We start from the raw sequence: 14,488 nt of genomic DNA on the forward strand, positions 1-14,488 counted from the left end.
AATAGCGATTACACTAGAAAAAGAATTTTGAAAATTTTATATGTATATTACATCAAAATACTTTTGTATATATGCTAGTATACATTTAACAAAAACCTATAAATCCAGCTATTTTATAGCTATATCTAATTTCAGCTATTTTATAGCTATATCTAATTGCTATTTACATAAAAAAAAAAACACACACACACACACACACAATCGCTATCATCGCTATTTGTCGATAATGACACTATGTCGCATGGCTACATAACGCGCTATAGCGGTTGCTATAGCCGCTATTAACAACTATGGTCTTTTGATCATCGAAAAACAAGTCTTGCATAGTCCAAACTCTGTTGCAAACCTATAAAAGAGTTCTAAACACTATAACGTAAAAAAACACCACCAATTAGATGTATGAAGTTATAACAGCAGTATCCTACAATAAAGCCTCTCCATATATTCATCTGATACACCCAAACACCATCACTAAGTGCTAAAAGGTGATCGTTTGCCTCGGTCAAAAATGATAAAACTCTTATATTGTACTCATTCCGATCTCGATCATGTTTTGTACAGATAGGTCAAAAATGATGGCATAATGTTATTTACAGCTTGGCGGCTGCCAATTACCGCCTGTTGTTACCTTTAAAACCTTGACGATTAATGGCCTCGCGTGTGTTTTGTACCAAACACACAATTTCTTTTACATCTTGGAAGCTGAAATCAACCACGCGTCTGACTAAAATCAGTGTCTCGTTGTTTGGAGATTCTTCTAGAATCGCACTAGCAGCTTTGTAAGCATTCTGTGATTTCGTAGAAGCTTCCATTGCAAGACTTACATCACTTGTCTGCAAATTAATTGCAACAAAAGCAGATAATCAGTTTCAATAATATGAGTTGTTGGATATAACATTTGAATGTACTTTAGAGAGTAGGCCTATAAATGAGCCAAACGTTCATGAACTGTTAGTGAACTATTCGGTGAGAAGTTCATTAATGAACGAACATGAAGACATGCTTTGTTCGTTCATTTATGTTTGTGAACGTCAGTTTATGTTTGTTCATTTACGTTCCTTTAAATTATATTAAATACATAAGTAGTTATATCCATATAAATATAAACATTAAACAGGATTTCTAACTACTCATATAAAAATAACTAACTAGAAATTGGGCTTTCTAGTAATGAAAATAGGCTTTTGAATTTAAGTAATCGTTTATTAATAATAAAAGAAAACTACTTTATTTTCGTTTATGGTTGGTCTAGTGTGTTCATTGTGTTTGTTATGTTTATTAAATTATGTCCGTATAAGTTTGTTTGTTTATGTTGGTTAAGGTTTTAAACTTTTAAACAAACGAACATAGATGAACACAAACAAGAACAAAAAAAATGTGTTCGATTATATGTTCATGTTCGTTCGGTTTATTTACAAGCCTATTAGAGAGTATGCACTTACAAGATCAAGCAGCCTCATCAAGTTGGCTTGATTTTTAACAACTAATGTGTTTCCAAGAGGTGCAATGTTCTTAGACAACAACGTTTTATCCATTGTTACTGGATTGTTTAAATTATCAACATCAGATGCAGAAGATGACGGTGACTCGCCTGCATGGGTGAACAAAACTTAATATAAGGGGTAATTAAAATGAGATAAGTCATTTTTTATATATAACGCAAAATTTGGGCATACGATACCTTGAGTGACCATTTGCATACTCGTTTGCAAATCTTGCTTAGTCAGCAAACTCTTGCAATAGACTATCCTCATATATGCTACTTCCATGCATTTATAGGCCAGTGCCGCAGCAGCAGTTTCCTTTCGTTTCTCATATTCTAGAGCACAAATTCTGCAAGTTGTTTTACATATTAAGCTAGGGTAATTAAACAATGTCATTTCACTATTTGTGACATCGTGATTATGTAATAATGTAATATACAAGTGAACATAGATACCGTTATATACTAATAAAACCTTTTAGTTTGACTTACTTGGAAAGTTTTGCTGAAGTTGTGTAACCGCTGATTGGATCTACTCCTTTTGATTTGCTGATGTCAGCAGTGCAGACCTCCAGAAGAGAAGCAGCATAAAGATACTTCAAAGCAGAGTCAAAGTATGCATCATTACACTCATAATCAAACCCAGATATCTGCAAAGGTTAAAATAGATAAGTACAGTAACAAAAAACTTAACCGTTATAAAACCTGACAAAAAATTAAAGAATATTTTTTAATATGTATATAGGGTAGGGATCGGATCCTAAGAGAAGTCCACCCTATTTAAGAAACTTGAGAAGCATTCTGGACCACACATTTTCCCTAAGCTTTTCGCAATATACACATATGTATAGTTTAAAATTGACTATATACATATGTGTATAATTCAAGATTTGACAATATACACATGTGTATATAGTCAGTTTTAAACTATGCATATGTGTATATTACGAAAAGCTTAGGGAAAAAGTGTGGTTCAAAATGTTTCTCAAGTTTCTCAATTAGACTAGTGCTTCTCACACGACCCTAACCCTATGTGTGTGTGTATATATATATATATATATATATTATTCATGCAGAGTAAAATGCCATTTTTGTCCCTGAGGTTTGGCCAGTTTTGCGACTTTCGTCCAAAATTTTGTTTTTCCGCATATCGATCCAAAATTTGAAATCTTGCCATTTTCATTCAGCTCGTTAACTCCATCCATTTTTCTCCGTTAAGTCAGTCAGGGGTATGTCTATTTTTTTGCTAACTTAAAGAGCAATTTGAAGTCAGGGGTCTTTTTTACTTTATGTAAAAAGACCAAAAACCCTTGAAAAAGACCGAATTGGCTTTGAAGTTAACAAAAAAGATGGAAATACCCCTGACTCAACACAGAAAAATGGATGGAGTTAACAAGCCGGATGAAAATGACAAAGATTTCAAACCTTTGGACGAAAGTGGCAAAATTGGCCAAGCCTCAAGGACAAAATGGCATTTTACTCAAAGAATATAAACAAACCTTTAAACGGTCAGCATAGTCCTTCGACTCCTCTGCTCTTTTGAAGGGAGTCAAAGCAGTTTGACTAGAAGAAAACTCCTTCAAGAAGCTTACAACACTGAGATCCTTTATAGTACCACAGTTCGTTACAACATTAGCATTCTGATTAGCAGCACCTCCCGGATGTTTCACAACCTTTGACTGATTTTGACCAGAACCATCAAACGCTTGTACCTCCACTTTTGGCTCTCCCGAGTCTTTTGCATTTGACATATCGCTCACAAAAACCTTCTTTACATCTTTTTTTACAGCCGGGTTCATTTCTGTGATGCACGTATCACCATTATTAACGATCTTAGCACCACCATCCACTTCAACCCTTGTTAACTTATTAAGTTGACCAGTCAATGGATCAGACGTGTTTTCCGTTATTTTTTCGAAATTTGATCTTTCATCTTTATCTTTAGCACCATTAGCATCTCCTTTCATGCTCATAATATGACTGCTTCTAATCTTTAAGGATTCTTTATGTTTCGCATCAACTTTTCCACCACTTCTTTGACTTTGACTTTGACTTGCATCAATATCCTTTCTTGGGATTTCAGTCCTAACAGCTTTTCTTGGAATAGTTCTTCCAGCAGCAGGTGAAATATTGTCGGGATTAAGAGCTCTAATAGAAGATGACGAAACCGACCTTGCGGGTGACCCTTTCCGTTCTTGCACGCTAGCCTTTCTACCAGAACCGGAAATCTTCGAAGAACTTGAAGTCGCAACAAGCATAGCGCGTTCCGACTCCAAATCCTTTTTACTGTCAACCAAATTCTCTTTACTAGCAGATAATCTGATCTTCATTGTTCTTCCTTGATTAAAAGATCTATCATCTTTAGAATCCTTCACCGCAGTCTTTAACCTCTTATCTTTGCTACTTTCCAACGCATTTGCATTAGGTTGACTTTCCTGCCAGTCTTTCAACTTCCTTTTCTTCGCATGAATTTCCACTTTTTTATCCGATAATTTCTCATGGTTAGTGTCAATTAAATTCTCTTTACTGGTAGATAATCTGATTTTCATCGTTTTTCCTTTATTAAAAGATACGTCATCAGTAGACTCCTTTACCTCCGTCTTCAATCGCTTATCTTTCACTTTTATTCTATCTTCGCTACTTTCCAACGTGTTTGCATAAGGTTGACTTTCCTGCCAGTCTTTCAACTTCCTTTTCTTTGCAGGAATTTCGACCTTTTTATCCAATAATTTACTCTTCATGGACACTGGAGCGTTTTCCGTATGACCCTTGACTGAAATTACTAATCTGTCCTTAGGCCGAAGATCTCCATTGATCTTATTTGAAGTTACAATCTCATGTTGATCAGTCCACGTATCACTTTTTAACTTTTTAGCCTTCACAGCCCCTGCAAACAAATTCAAAGGGGCATATCAGTAATTTCACATAACCAGCACATTTAGTAACATGTATATCAGGCCTGTAAACGATCCGAACATTCATGAACTGTTCGGAGGGAAGTTCGTTTAATAAAGGAACAAACATGAACACACGTTTTGTTCGTGAACGTCCATTTATGTTCGCTTATTTACGTCCGTTCATTTAAGTAGTGATATTTATATAAATATAAACATAAAAGTGGCTTTATAACTACTTATATAAATATATATAATTAGTAAATAGGCTTTCTAGTAATAAAAATTAACTTTCCAGTGGAAATTATTGTAATTAATTGTCTTCGTTTATTATGATCAATTATGTTCATTTATGTTATTTCAGTTATGTTCGTTTGTCTTCGTTTATGTTTCTTAAATTATGTTCGTTTACATTCATGAATTGTTTGTTTAGTTTTAAACGAACATTCATAAACACACACGAACATACCCATTTAACGAACATGAACACAAATCGTTGTTCGATTATATGTTCGTGTTCGGTTAAAATTAAATGAACAAAAACGAACACGCTTCTGTTCGTTTGGTTCGTTTACAGTGTATACATACCGTTTTTCTCGCGCAACGTTTGGCTGGTTTCAGTCAAACCTTTTCTTCTCTGTCTACTATGCTGCTGAACATCCATTGATGAATGTGAGGTATCTATCAAACTGGAGCCGCTGCATGCGGGTCTGGACTTAATCTTTTCAGATTTATTAGCCATGGGGTCAAAATTCACATTTGAGTTAGTATGATCAGAATAACCAATGTTACCCCTACTGCGATTATCCTGAAGGTTGTTCTGGTTCTGAAAAATTAGTTGAAGGTTCATTTCCTGAACCGCCCTAGTGGTTTCATCCTCACTGATATCACAATGATTCCTTCCAGGCCTACACATTAATAAAAACCGGGGGGTGTCAATCGTGTCGGGTTGACGGGTTGAAATGTGCAACCCGAGCCCAACCCATGTTATTATCTGTGCCAAAGATTTCAACCCTAACCCGCACAAACATAAATTTGAGTCGAACCGAACACGACTCGTTTAACCCGTTTTTTTATTGAGTCATATATGTTGAGGAGTTATGAGCGGGTTATCGATAATGTGTTTAATGGTATGAGTGTGACAACTGACAAGTAAATAATATGGTGTGTCAAAACTAACATTATTATAACTAAAAATGGAAAATGAAACAGAACAAAAATATATAACTTTTTTTTCTAAAAATTTATACGGGTTAATGGGTCAACCCGAACCCGGCCTGTTTTTTAAACGGGTCAACCCGAACCCAACCTGTTTTTAAACGGGTTGTGTTAGTCGACCCAAACCTTTTTTTTCATGTCGGGTTCGGGCCGTGTCAAGAATTGCTGCCCTAAAAAGTACTTGAATATTTTCCCGAAAAAACTTTGATTATAACATAAAAGACGGTATAAAGGAACTCACAGCCATGTTGACATGCTACACAGCCACTTATCAGGCAGATTATCCGGCTCAACACCGATCGGCAAGAGTCGCCACTTCTCGCAACGATCACATCCTACCCAATTGTCCGGAGGGACTGCAGGAGCCACTCCAATTTGCTGAGGGGCTGCCACCTCAGCAGAAATACCCACTTCTGTTTGCCGAGGGACTGCCACCTCAGCAGGAATTCCCATTCTCTCAACATGTGCTACTTCTATTGCTCCATCAGTGTCAAGTATATCTTTATAGCTATTACGTACCTTTACAACATCTTTTAAAACGCTTTTCTTGTCTTTCATACCTCCAGAAAGACTAGACCTCGAGTTTTCCTTTGTTTGAATGCCCGTTAACTTATTTTTTCTTCCAGATGGCAATTTTTCAATATCTTTAAGCATTTTTGGACGAACTTTCTTTTCGAAAAGATCTGTCTCGTGCTTATTAACATCAGGGTCGTTTTTACAAACAATATGTCTGATTCCTCTTGAATCAAGTGAAAGCTTTTTGTCGTTTTTCTGCTCATAGCTTTCATCCGACTCTTTGCTTGTAAAATCAGGGCCAGACAATACGTCGCTTATCGGTTCTTTTTTCGTTTTTCTTTTCTTTAGAGGTACGTCTTTCTTAGCTGCTCGATTTGCTTCAGATATTGTAGAATCCGATGAAAGCTTCTTGACATTTTTCTGCACACAGATTTCATCTGACTCTTTGCTCGTAAATTCACGGCCAAATAACTGGTCGCTCACCAGTTCTCTTTTTGTTTCTCTTTTCTTTAAGGGAACGTCTTTCTTATCTGCTCGATTTGCTTCAGATATTACAGAATCAGATGACGGTTTGACTTTGAAATCATTGACCAAACCCTGTTTACAGTCAACCGATTCTGTTTCCGTGCCTCTTTCTGAAACTGGAGCCTTGTTATCCTCAAAACCTGCACTTTTGTTTAGCGAACTTGCTTTAGCCTTAATTTTTAAGCACATTAGACTCTCATTTAGTGGTGAAAGCAGTCGGTTTCCAGGGACGAATATAGACGTCATATCCTACAACATGGTAGCAAAAAGCAATTATAAACGAGAAACTAACGACCTATTACGAAACAAGAGTAGGATAAACATTATACATAATCAAACTTACACCAAGTATGCCGCCAGGAGAAGCAAAAGGGGTATCACGAGATCCAGCTGGCGGTCCACCACCAACCTCGGTATTGTTTCCCGTTGAGGAAGATGGAGTAAGAAGTCCAAGACCACTATAAATCTCATCAATTTTTAGTGAAGATTTATCATAACCAACTTTAATCCGTACCTTTAGCGATCTTTGCTCAGTTGGATTTACCGATTTATTTGTGGCGGTTTTCTTTTTATTAAAGCATGTTTCACCATGCGATAAAGACGTATCTTTGCTTGCCATGACATCAGCAGATGAAACATTTTGATCATCAGATACATCTGTACATGTGACTGGATTTAAGGAAGCAGAAGCACCCTAGATAGTAACAGAATCGACATATGTTAGAAAAACAAAATTTTAACGTAAGCGAAGATAGTTAACTGAAAAAATGGTTGTTTGTTTACCTCCAACCGAAAAGTATTCGGTGAACTCAGTTTATTGGGATTCGGAGCTTTGCTATGAGAATGGACTGGGGGAGGATTCTTGTATGAGGGTAAAAACGTCCCGTACCCACCAAATCTTGGCCCTGCCAAGAAACTAGTTATAGAGTTGTCCCATCACTTTTCAGATAGAAAAGTTCTGTTATGGGTGGCTTACCCAATGATTCTGCGGAAACCCCGCCTTCAAAATCTTTCTGAAAATGACCCAACAACGATTGAAGCCTCTTGTCCTACAAGAATCAGAAACATAAATGTTACTAGTGAATGTAAAATAAGAAAATGGCACATTAAATTGCACATAGACGTTTATAAAGATAGTGCTAAGTTTCATACATTTATATAAAATAAGAGACTAATCATATTTAACATATTGTTATTGATTGACCTCAAAGTTTCAAAAATGGCACAAACAGTAACTGCTTCCCAAGTGTGATTCAGCAAAATGCATCACATAAACAACCGAATTAACAACACCGATAATCCCAACTCCCAAGTAAGCAAATGCGTCTTCAAAGAAGTGCAAATGATCCACATTGTCCGGACAACACACATAAACATATATATAATATACCTACTATTTAACATTGGCAAACCGAGCTTTGGCTCGAGCCTACTTCGAAGCCGAGCTTTTAGTTTGTTCAAAATTGTTCTCAAATTACCTCGAGCCGAGCTAAGCCTAACTCGAGCTCTTGGGATTTACTTTCAAGCCGAGCTCGATCTCAAAATAGCGGGCTCAAACTGAGCCAAGCTCGAGCTTCATAAAGCATGACGAGCCGAGCTCGAGCCTAGTCGGCCTCGGCTCGGCTAGTTTACACCCCTAATCATAACCATGCTTTTCGTCCAATAATAATCATCATCAAGTTCCTAATTTCATATCTCATCTTCCAACAACATAACAACAATCCATTTATTCAACCAAGTAAACAATTTACAACTTCATAAAAACAAAACAAAACTCTTACAATGTAAGAGAGAGCTGTATCCGGGTCAATATCCTTATCATTCTCCTCAAAACAAGCCTCTCCTTCTTCAACCTCGGTCTCCATAATCCCAAACCCTAATAAACAAACCCTAACCCTAAATCCACCCCCAAAACCCTAACCTCCTATCCTAAAATCCAACATAACCGATCACAAACAACACATTACCACAAATTACTTCAAAAACAACAACCTAAACCAAGAAATTAACTTAAGAACCCTAGAAATCAACAAAAAAAGTGAAAAAAACTCGTTCGGAGTGGTCGAAAACCCTAGATGCACCGTTTATGTGATCAAAATTAACGAAATTGAAAGCGCAATTGACGTATATGTGTGTGTGATAAGGATATTTTCAGGAGAAGTGTTTGTTGAATAATAATCTAGAGAGAGAGAGAGAGATGAATGAATCGGTGCAGATGAATTGAAAGTTTTTGATTTTCTGATTCCGGAAATTTTGATTTTTGATTCTGGAAATTGGATTTTTTTTGCAGAATTGGGGAAAAAAGAGGGGGATGGGTGTTTTTGTGGGTTTTGTTGCTTTTTTTTTTTTTGTTTGTTTTTTTGGGCTTTTTTTTTGGTTGTTGTAGTTGGGCTCAAATAAAGGGGTTTGTTGAAGAATAAAAACATTCGATTAATGATTGGATTGTTAAAATAATAATTGTGCTAAGACCGTCCGTACCGGGGCGTGTTTTTTAAAAAATTTTCATTTAAAACGCCCTATAACGCCCCACATGCCACTACACCCGGCGTTATAGGGCGTTATTTTCGAGGAAAAAGTCGTCCGGCGTTTTAATTAAAACGCTTAAAATTGAGAGGGGGCCCACTTTTTGACCGTTGACAACGGTCATATTATTTATTATTTTTTTTTTAATTTAAAATATTACCCACTATAAATATATACCCCACATTCTCACTTTTTTTATAAAAAACCCACTTTCTTTCCTACTTTCTCTCCCACTTTCTTCTAATTTTTATAAAAAAACCCACTTTCTTCTAACTTTTATATAATCATGCATCCATACCGCCCCCCTTTTGGTGTCCTCGCAAGACCCACGAACCCGAACACAACCCAACCGCAAACCCCGTACAACCTTCAAGACATGGACCCGAGCTTTTTAACTTACGCGGCTTACTTGAGCGGCGCTCCTCCGTTTGTTCCTACCACTTTCGGCTATGGTCAAGCCGGCGGGTCTCAACCGTCACAACCCGAAGCCGAACCCGATGTGGAAGTCGTACCGGAGACGCAACCCGAACCGGTGCAAGAAACATCGAAACGCGGCAAAAGGTCGCATAAGAAGAAGGAAAAAGACGCACCGCGGCGTACAAAAAATATCATTAAATGGACGAAGGAAGAGGAATTCAAGAAGAGTTGGTCCGACCCACAGGTAGAAGAAAGGGAACCGGGAAAAAACCGGTCGAGTCGTCTTCCGATCTCGAGTTAAAGGAAGATTTCGAGGAGATGAACCGTCGTCTCCAAGACATTCGCGACCTCGGCCACCAACGTTATGAGATTATGAAGGAACGAGTGGCCGAAACCAAAAAATTTAACGAGATGCAAGAGGCGAGGCAAATGGAAAAGGACATTGAGTTTTTGTCCAAATCTATCGATCACCTACAAGGCGATGCGTTGATCCTTGCGCAAATGTGTCGCCAAAAAATTAGAGAAAAATATGGACTCTAGATCATGTTATTTTTTTTAAGTTTATTTTTTTTGTTTCGGTTTTTTTTTCTGTTTTTTTTTTCAGTTTTTTTTTCCAGTTTTTTTTTAATTTTCTGTTTTTCAGTTTTTTTTTATTTTTATTTCAAGTAATGTAATTTTTTTTTTAAATTAATGAAGTTTTTTATGTTTTAAATTAAAAAAAATAATTGTGAAATGATTGAATGGGGGTTATTGGCATAATGCCCCACTACGCCACTTTTGCTATAATGTCCCATCGCTGACTAGGACGTCACGTGTTGGATAATGCCCAATGGTGGGGGCATTATACCACATTACCACTACACATGGTCTAAGGTGTATGGATGGTATGTTAGGATTGTTGAAATAATAATTGCTATTTTCAAAAGCGACTGTACAAGTAACAAAAATAATAAACTATAGGGATGATATTTGCTATTTTCAGAATGTGAGAAGGGACCATCCGGGCAATTAACTCTTGTATTTTATGTTTTGTTTTGTTTTGATTTTTTTTTTTTTTGTAAATTTTGTAATTTGTTTTATGATTTTATGATTATTGTATGATACTTTTGGTTTCCTGGCGTCAGAGGTTGTAGACCTACTTAGTCGAGTTCAAAATGTCATGCATAGTAATGTTATCACCCCGAGATCTATGGACGTAGTTTTAAAAGACTTTAATTTTGCTATTCAAAAAGGGGTAGCGATGCAGCTTGTTGCTCGTTTACCATTTATCTCAATGTAAATTAATAATTATTGTTAATATAAAGAAGAAACTTTGAGACTATTGTGATTTAAAGGTTGAAAACTAGGTTTAAAGAAGTTCGTCGCGTTGCGGTAAATTTCTTTTTTTTATTTAGTCTGTGTTTACATGTGTTATGAAATCACTACGAGCGCGTTGTGAACGGAACTGCTGTCAAGAATAAAAAGAAAATGTAGAAAAAAAACATTAAAAGATAACCGAAAGAAAATCAAACAAAAAAAGTTGTATTATAAAGATGTTGTTCGTATGAAACCCGTGGTCAGAGATGAGTAAATGGTTCTAGGTACCGGTACCAAATTTGCCGAACCGAAAGATCTTAAGTACCAATTTATTGTAACCGGTATTTTCGGTATCAGTACCGATTTTGTATCAATTGGCACCGAGCTCATCCCTACCCCTGAAACTAAAAAAAGAAAAATAAATAAAAGTTGAAGAAAATTAACAAAAAAAAGTTGTACGATACTGTTATTGTTCGTACGGTACCCGTGATCAGGGATGAGCAAATGGTACCAGATAGCAGCACTGAATTTCCCGAACCAAAAGATTTCCAATATCAATTCGGCACCAACTTTTGGTGTTTTCTGTATTAGTGTCGGTTTTTACCTTCATGTACCGATACCGAACAGGACCGTACCGGTATTTTCGATACCAGTACTGGCTCGATACTGGTTGACACCAATCTTATCCCAACCCGTGATATTAAAAAAATGATTAAAGTTTAAAAGTAAAGAAAATAATGATTACTATATATCTTAAAATAGATGGTCGGTGGCTGTCACATCACAGCCACCACCATCTCTTCCTATATAAGACCACCGGGTATGGGGCACGTCGCCGGCCCATCCCCTGTGTCGTGGGTCGTCCCACACCACCCCCTTGGGGCCCGTCGCGGCATCACCGTCCTCTCCGAGACGTTGGAGACGGACCAAAGTTTGAAAATTGTGGGCCCCCCTAACGGTAACTTCTCTATTTTATAAAATAAAATAAAAAATCACCCCCACCACTATATAATCCACCTTTTCACCCCATTTTTTTACCAAATTCTTCCACTTTTCACCCATTTTTATAAAAAAATCTCTCCTAACCTTAAAAAAAATTATGGATCCCTACAACCCAAATAATCCCAACTCAAGTTCACTCCCGTTTTTGTCACCCGGCTACACACCCGTCATGGAAAACTCTTTTGCGGGTTACCAATAAATGCCCAACGCTTTCAACCAACGAAACCAATACCCTATGCAACAACCCAACATTTCGTTCAACCCAATGCAAATGCAACAACCCAACATTCCGTTCAACCAAATGCCATATCAAATGCAGCAACTAATGCAAAACCCGCTAAATATGCCATATCAACCACTGCCACAAGCACGTCCAACACAAATCGAGGAAGAAGATGAGGACGTAGAGGTTGTGCCAGAAACGCAACCTGAACCTTCCAAAAAGAAAAATACAAAGGGAAAGGGTAAAAAAGAAGACGCAGCCGCCAAACAACAACAACGGCCATGGTCAAAAATTGAGGAAGAGGCGTTGGCGAAGGCATATATTAGCTCTTCAACGTCTCCTATAATCGGTAAAATATTATTATTGTTAGAAAATATTGTTATTGTTATTAAATATTATTTGTACATTATATTTTTGTTAAAAAATATTATTATTGTTACTAACATTTATTTGTACACTATATTTTTCTAACAAAATATTATTATTATTGTTACCAACTTGTAGGTAACAATCAACAAAGCGATGGGTTTTGGCAAGAAGCACTTGATATATTCCACGCGATTATGGAACAAGGCGAGTACAGAACCGTTGATTCTATCAGCCCCAAGTGGCGCAAGATGAATACGTTGATCCAACGCTTTTGTGGGTTTTATAACACAACGCTCGCCAACAAACCGAGTGGGTGGAACAACGAAAATGTTTTCAATGAAGCGTTGCGTTTATACGAAAATGACAAAAAAAACTTCTTTCCCACATGTCCGTGCTTGGCAAATTGTAAAGGATCAACCAAAATGGAAGGGAACTCCAAATGAGGTTGCAAGCGCGAAACGAGCAACGAAATGGTCTAAAAGTTCCGAGTCAGGAAGTTATAGCGTTGGAGACTCAACCGGTCGTTGCCAAATAAATATCAACGACGAGCCCGAGTATGAGGAGGAGCCGATTGGAGAGGAAGAACGTCCCCCAGGAAGGGACAAAAGTAAAAAGATAGCGGCTGAAAAAAGGAAACAAGCCGCATCAGGAAGTGGTGGTGGTTCGAAGTTGGAAGGTATTATGGCCGAGTTGAAAGCATTCAACCAAACCTTTACCGAGACGCAAACCGAGAAGATAAAGGTGAAAAAACAACAAGCCGAGGAGAAGCAAAGGAGGCAAGAAGAAGTGCAGCAGTTGGAAGAATGGAAAATAATGACCACCGACCTTAGCGAATATCCACCGGAAGACCGTCCCATTTTACAAATGATGAAGGAAAAAATTAGGAAAAAATGGAGTGGGGGAGTGTAGTTTTATTTAAGAGTTAATTGCCAAAATCGTCCTCGAGGTTTGGGCAGGTTTGTCATTTTCGTCCAAAATGACACTTTTGTACCAAATTGCCCCCGACGTTTGTAACTTTTTGTCATTTTCATCTAAACCACCAACTTAGTTTATTTTTTCTGTTAAGTTGAGGATATTTGGATGAAACTGGCAAATATAAAATCACAGGGACGATTTTGGCAATTTACTCAAACTCTTTATTTCTTTTATTTAATTAATTTTGTTACATATATAATAAAAAAGAATAAAAATGCAGTTTTTATATGAAAAAAATAATAGCTTTGTCGCATAATTTTTATAAATTTCATCCAACCACTAACTAAGTTAATTTTTCTATTAAGGCAGAGGATGTTTATAAACTAAGACAGAAATTAATTTCTAATTTTTTATATAGATCAGTTTTATAAAAATAAAATCTAGTTAAACCTCTAAATTTTATAAAACTAAAATGCTGGTGACCTTATTTAAAAAGGTCAAGATTTTTTCATATGTACCAAGTTTGTAATCCATCTTTTACTCTTTTAAATTCGCTCCTAAAGAAAAACAGAAGCCAGTGCCCCCCCCCAACCTATCAAACAACGTATCGTTACCAAACCTTAAAATTACCCACCAAATTGTAATTATAATGCTATGAACCAAAAGTTTCTTTACTCAAGCCACTCAGAATAAGTATTAGTTAGTTACCTTCATAATCTTAATTAAATAAATATTTATTTCTACCAACATATTTCCTAGGTGCTCAACACATTTAAAAAATATGTAACGTTTTAAAAAAATTTTCTATCTCTACAACTGATAAATACTAAAAGTTGTAATCGATTGTTATGTGTTGCACACCAATGACGTTTTCTCTTTATAAAACCGATTTATATAAAGTGTAAATTAATTTATGTCTTAATTTATAAAATTTAAAACATCCTTCACCTTAACAGGAAAAATAAACTGAGTTAGTGATTTGGATGAAAATTTATAAAAATTATGTGACAAAACTATTAATTTTTTTTTTCTAAAAACTCCATGTATATTCTTTTTTATTATATATGTAACAAAAATAATTAAATAAAAGCAATTAAAAAGGGTTTG

General features: G+C 36.4%; 2 protein-coding genes across 3 annotated transcripts; one reads left to right on the forward strand and one right to left on the reverse strand.

Annotated features, from left to right (window-relative positions):
• Positions 1 to 336: 336 nt before the first annotated feature.
• On the reverse strand, positions 337 to 8,959 carry LOC110899128. 2 transcript variants are annotated; one of them, XM_022146004.2, is made up of 11 exons: positions 8,418 to 8,959; positions 7,613 to 7,685; positions 7,420 to 7,541; positions 6,980 to 7,330; positions 5,837 to 6,885; positions 4,966 to 5,285; positions 2,983 to 4,370; positions 1,976 to 2,133; positions 1,682 to 1,833; positions 1,443 to 1,609; positions 337 to 833 (listed from the first exon to the last, which is right to left on the reverse strand). In XM_022146004.2, the coding sequence occupies exons 1-11, from the start codon at positions 8,499 to 8,501 to the stop codon at positions 612 to 614; spliced, it is 4,086 nt and encodes a 1,361-aa protein (XP_022001696.1). In that variant the 5' UTR covers positions 8,502 to 8,959; the 3' UTR covers positions 337 to 611. The 2 variants fall into 2 exon arrangements, with proteins under 2 accessions (XP_022001696.1, XP_022001697.1); XM_022146005.2 differs by having other exon boundaries at positions 1,443 to 1,591; positions 8,418 to 8,924.
• Positions 8,960 to 12,073: 3,114 nt separating this feature from the next.
• Positions 12,074 to 13,375, forward strand: LOC110901579. The gene is made up of 3 exons (XM_022148394.1): positions 12,074 to 12,446; positions 12,602 to 12,795; positions 12,878 to 13,375. The coding sequence occupies exons 1-3, from the start codon at positions 12,074 to 12,076 to the stop codon at positions 13,373 to 13,375; spliced, it is 1,065 nt and encodes a 354-aa protein (XP_022004086.1).
• The last annotated feature ends 1,113 nt before the right edge of the window (positions 13,376 to 14,488 follow it).

The sequence above is a fragment of the Helianthus annuus genome, chromosome 13 (genome assembly GCF_002127325.2).
Source record: "Helianthus annuus cultivar XRQ/B chromosome 13, HanXRQr2.0-SUNRISE, whole genome shotgun sequence".
Lineage (NCBI taxonomy): Eukaryota > Viridiplantae > Streptophyta > Magnoliopsida > Asterales > Asteraceae > Helianthus > Helianthus annuus.

Excerpts from the sequence above, each read along its gene's own strand:
- LOC110899128 (XM_022146004.2), bottom strand. The coding sequence starts at position 8,501 with ATGGAGACCGAGGTTGAAGAAGGAGAGGCTTGTTTTGAGGAGAATGAT. Across the intron at positions 7,331-7,419 it reads CGAATACTTTTCGGTTGGAG|GGTGCTTCTGCTTCCTTAAA; the intron begins GTAAACAAACAA and ends GTTACTATCTAG. Across the intron at positions 1,610-1,681 it reads TATGCAAATGGTCACTCAAG|TTTTGTTCACCCATGCAGGC; the intron begins GTATCGTATGCC and ends CCTTATATTAAG.
- LOC110901579 (XM_022148394.1), top strand. The coding sequence starts at position 12,074 with ATGCCCAACGCTTTCAACCAACGAAACCAATACCCTATGCAACAACCC. Across the intron at positions 12,447-12,601 it reads TTCAACGTCTCCTATAATCG|GTAACAATCAACAAAGCGAT; the intron begins GTAAAATATTAT and ends ACCAACTTGTAG. Across the intron at positions 12,796-12,877 it reads GTGGGTGGAACAACGAAAAT|GATCAACCAAAATGGAAGGG; the intron begins GTTTTCAATGAA and ends CAAATTGTAAAG.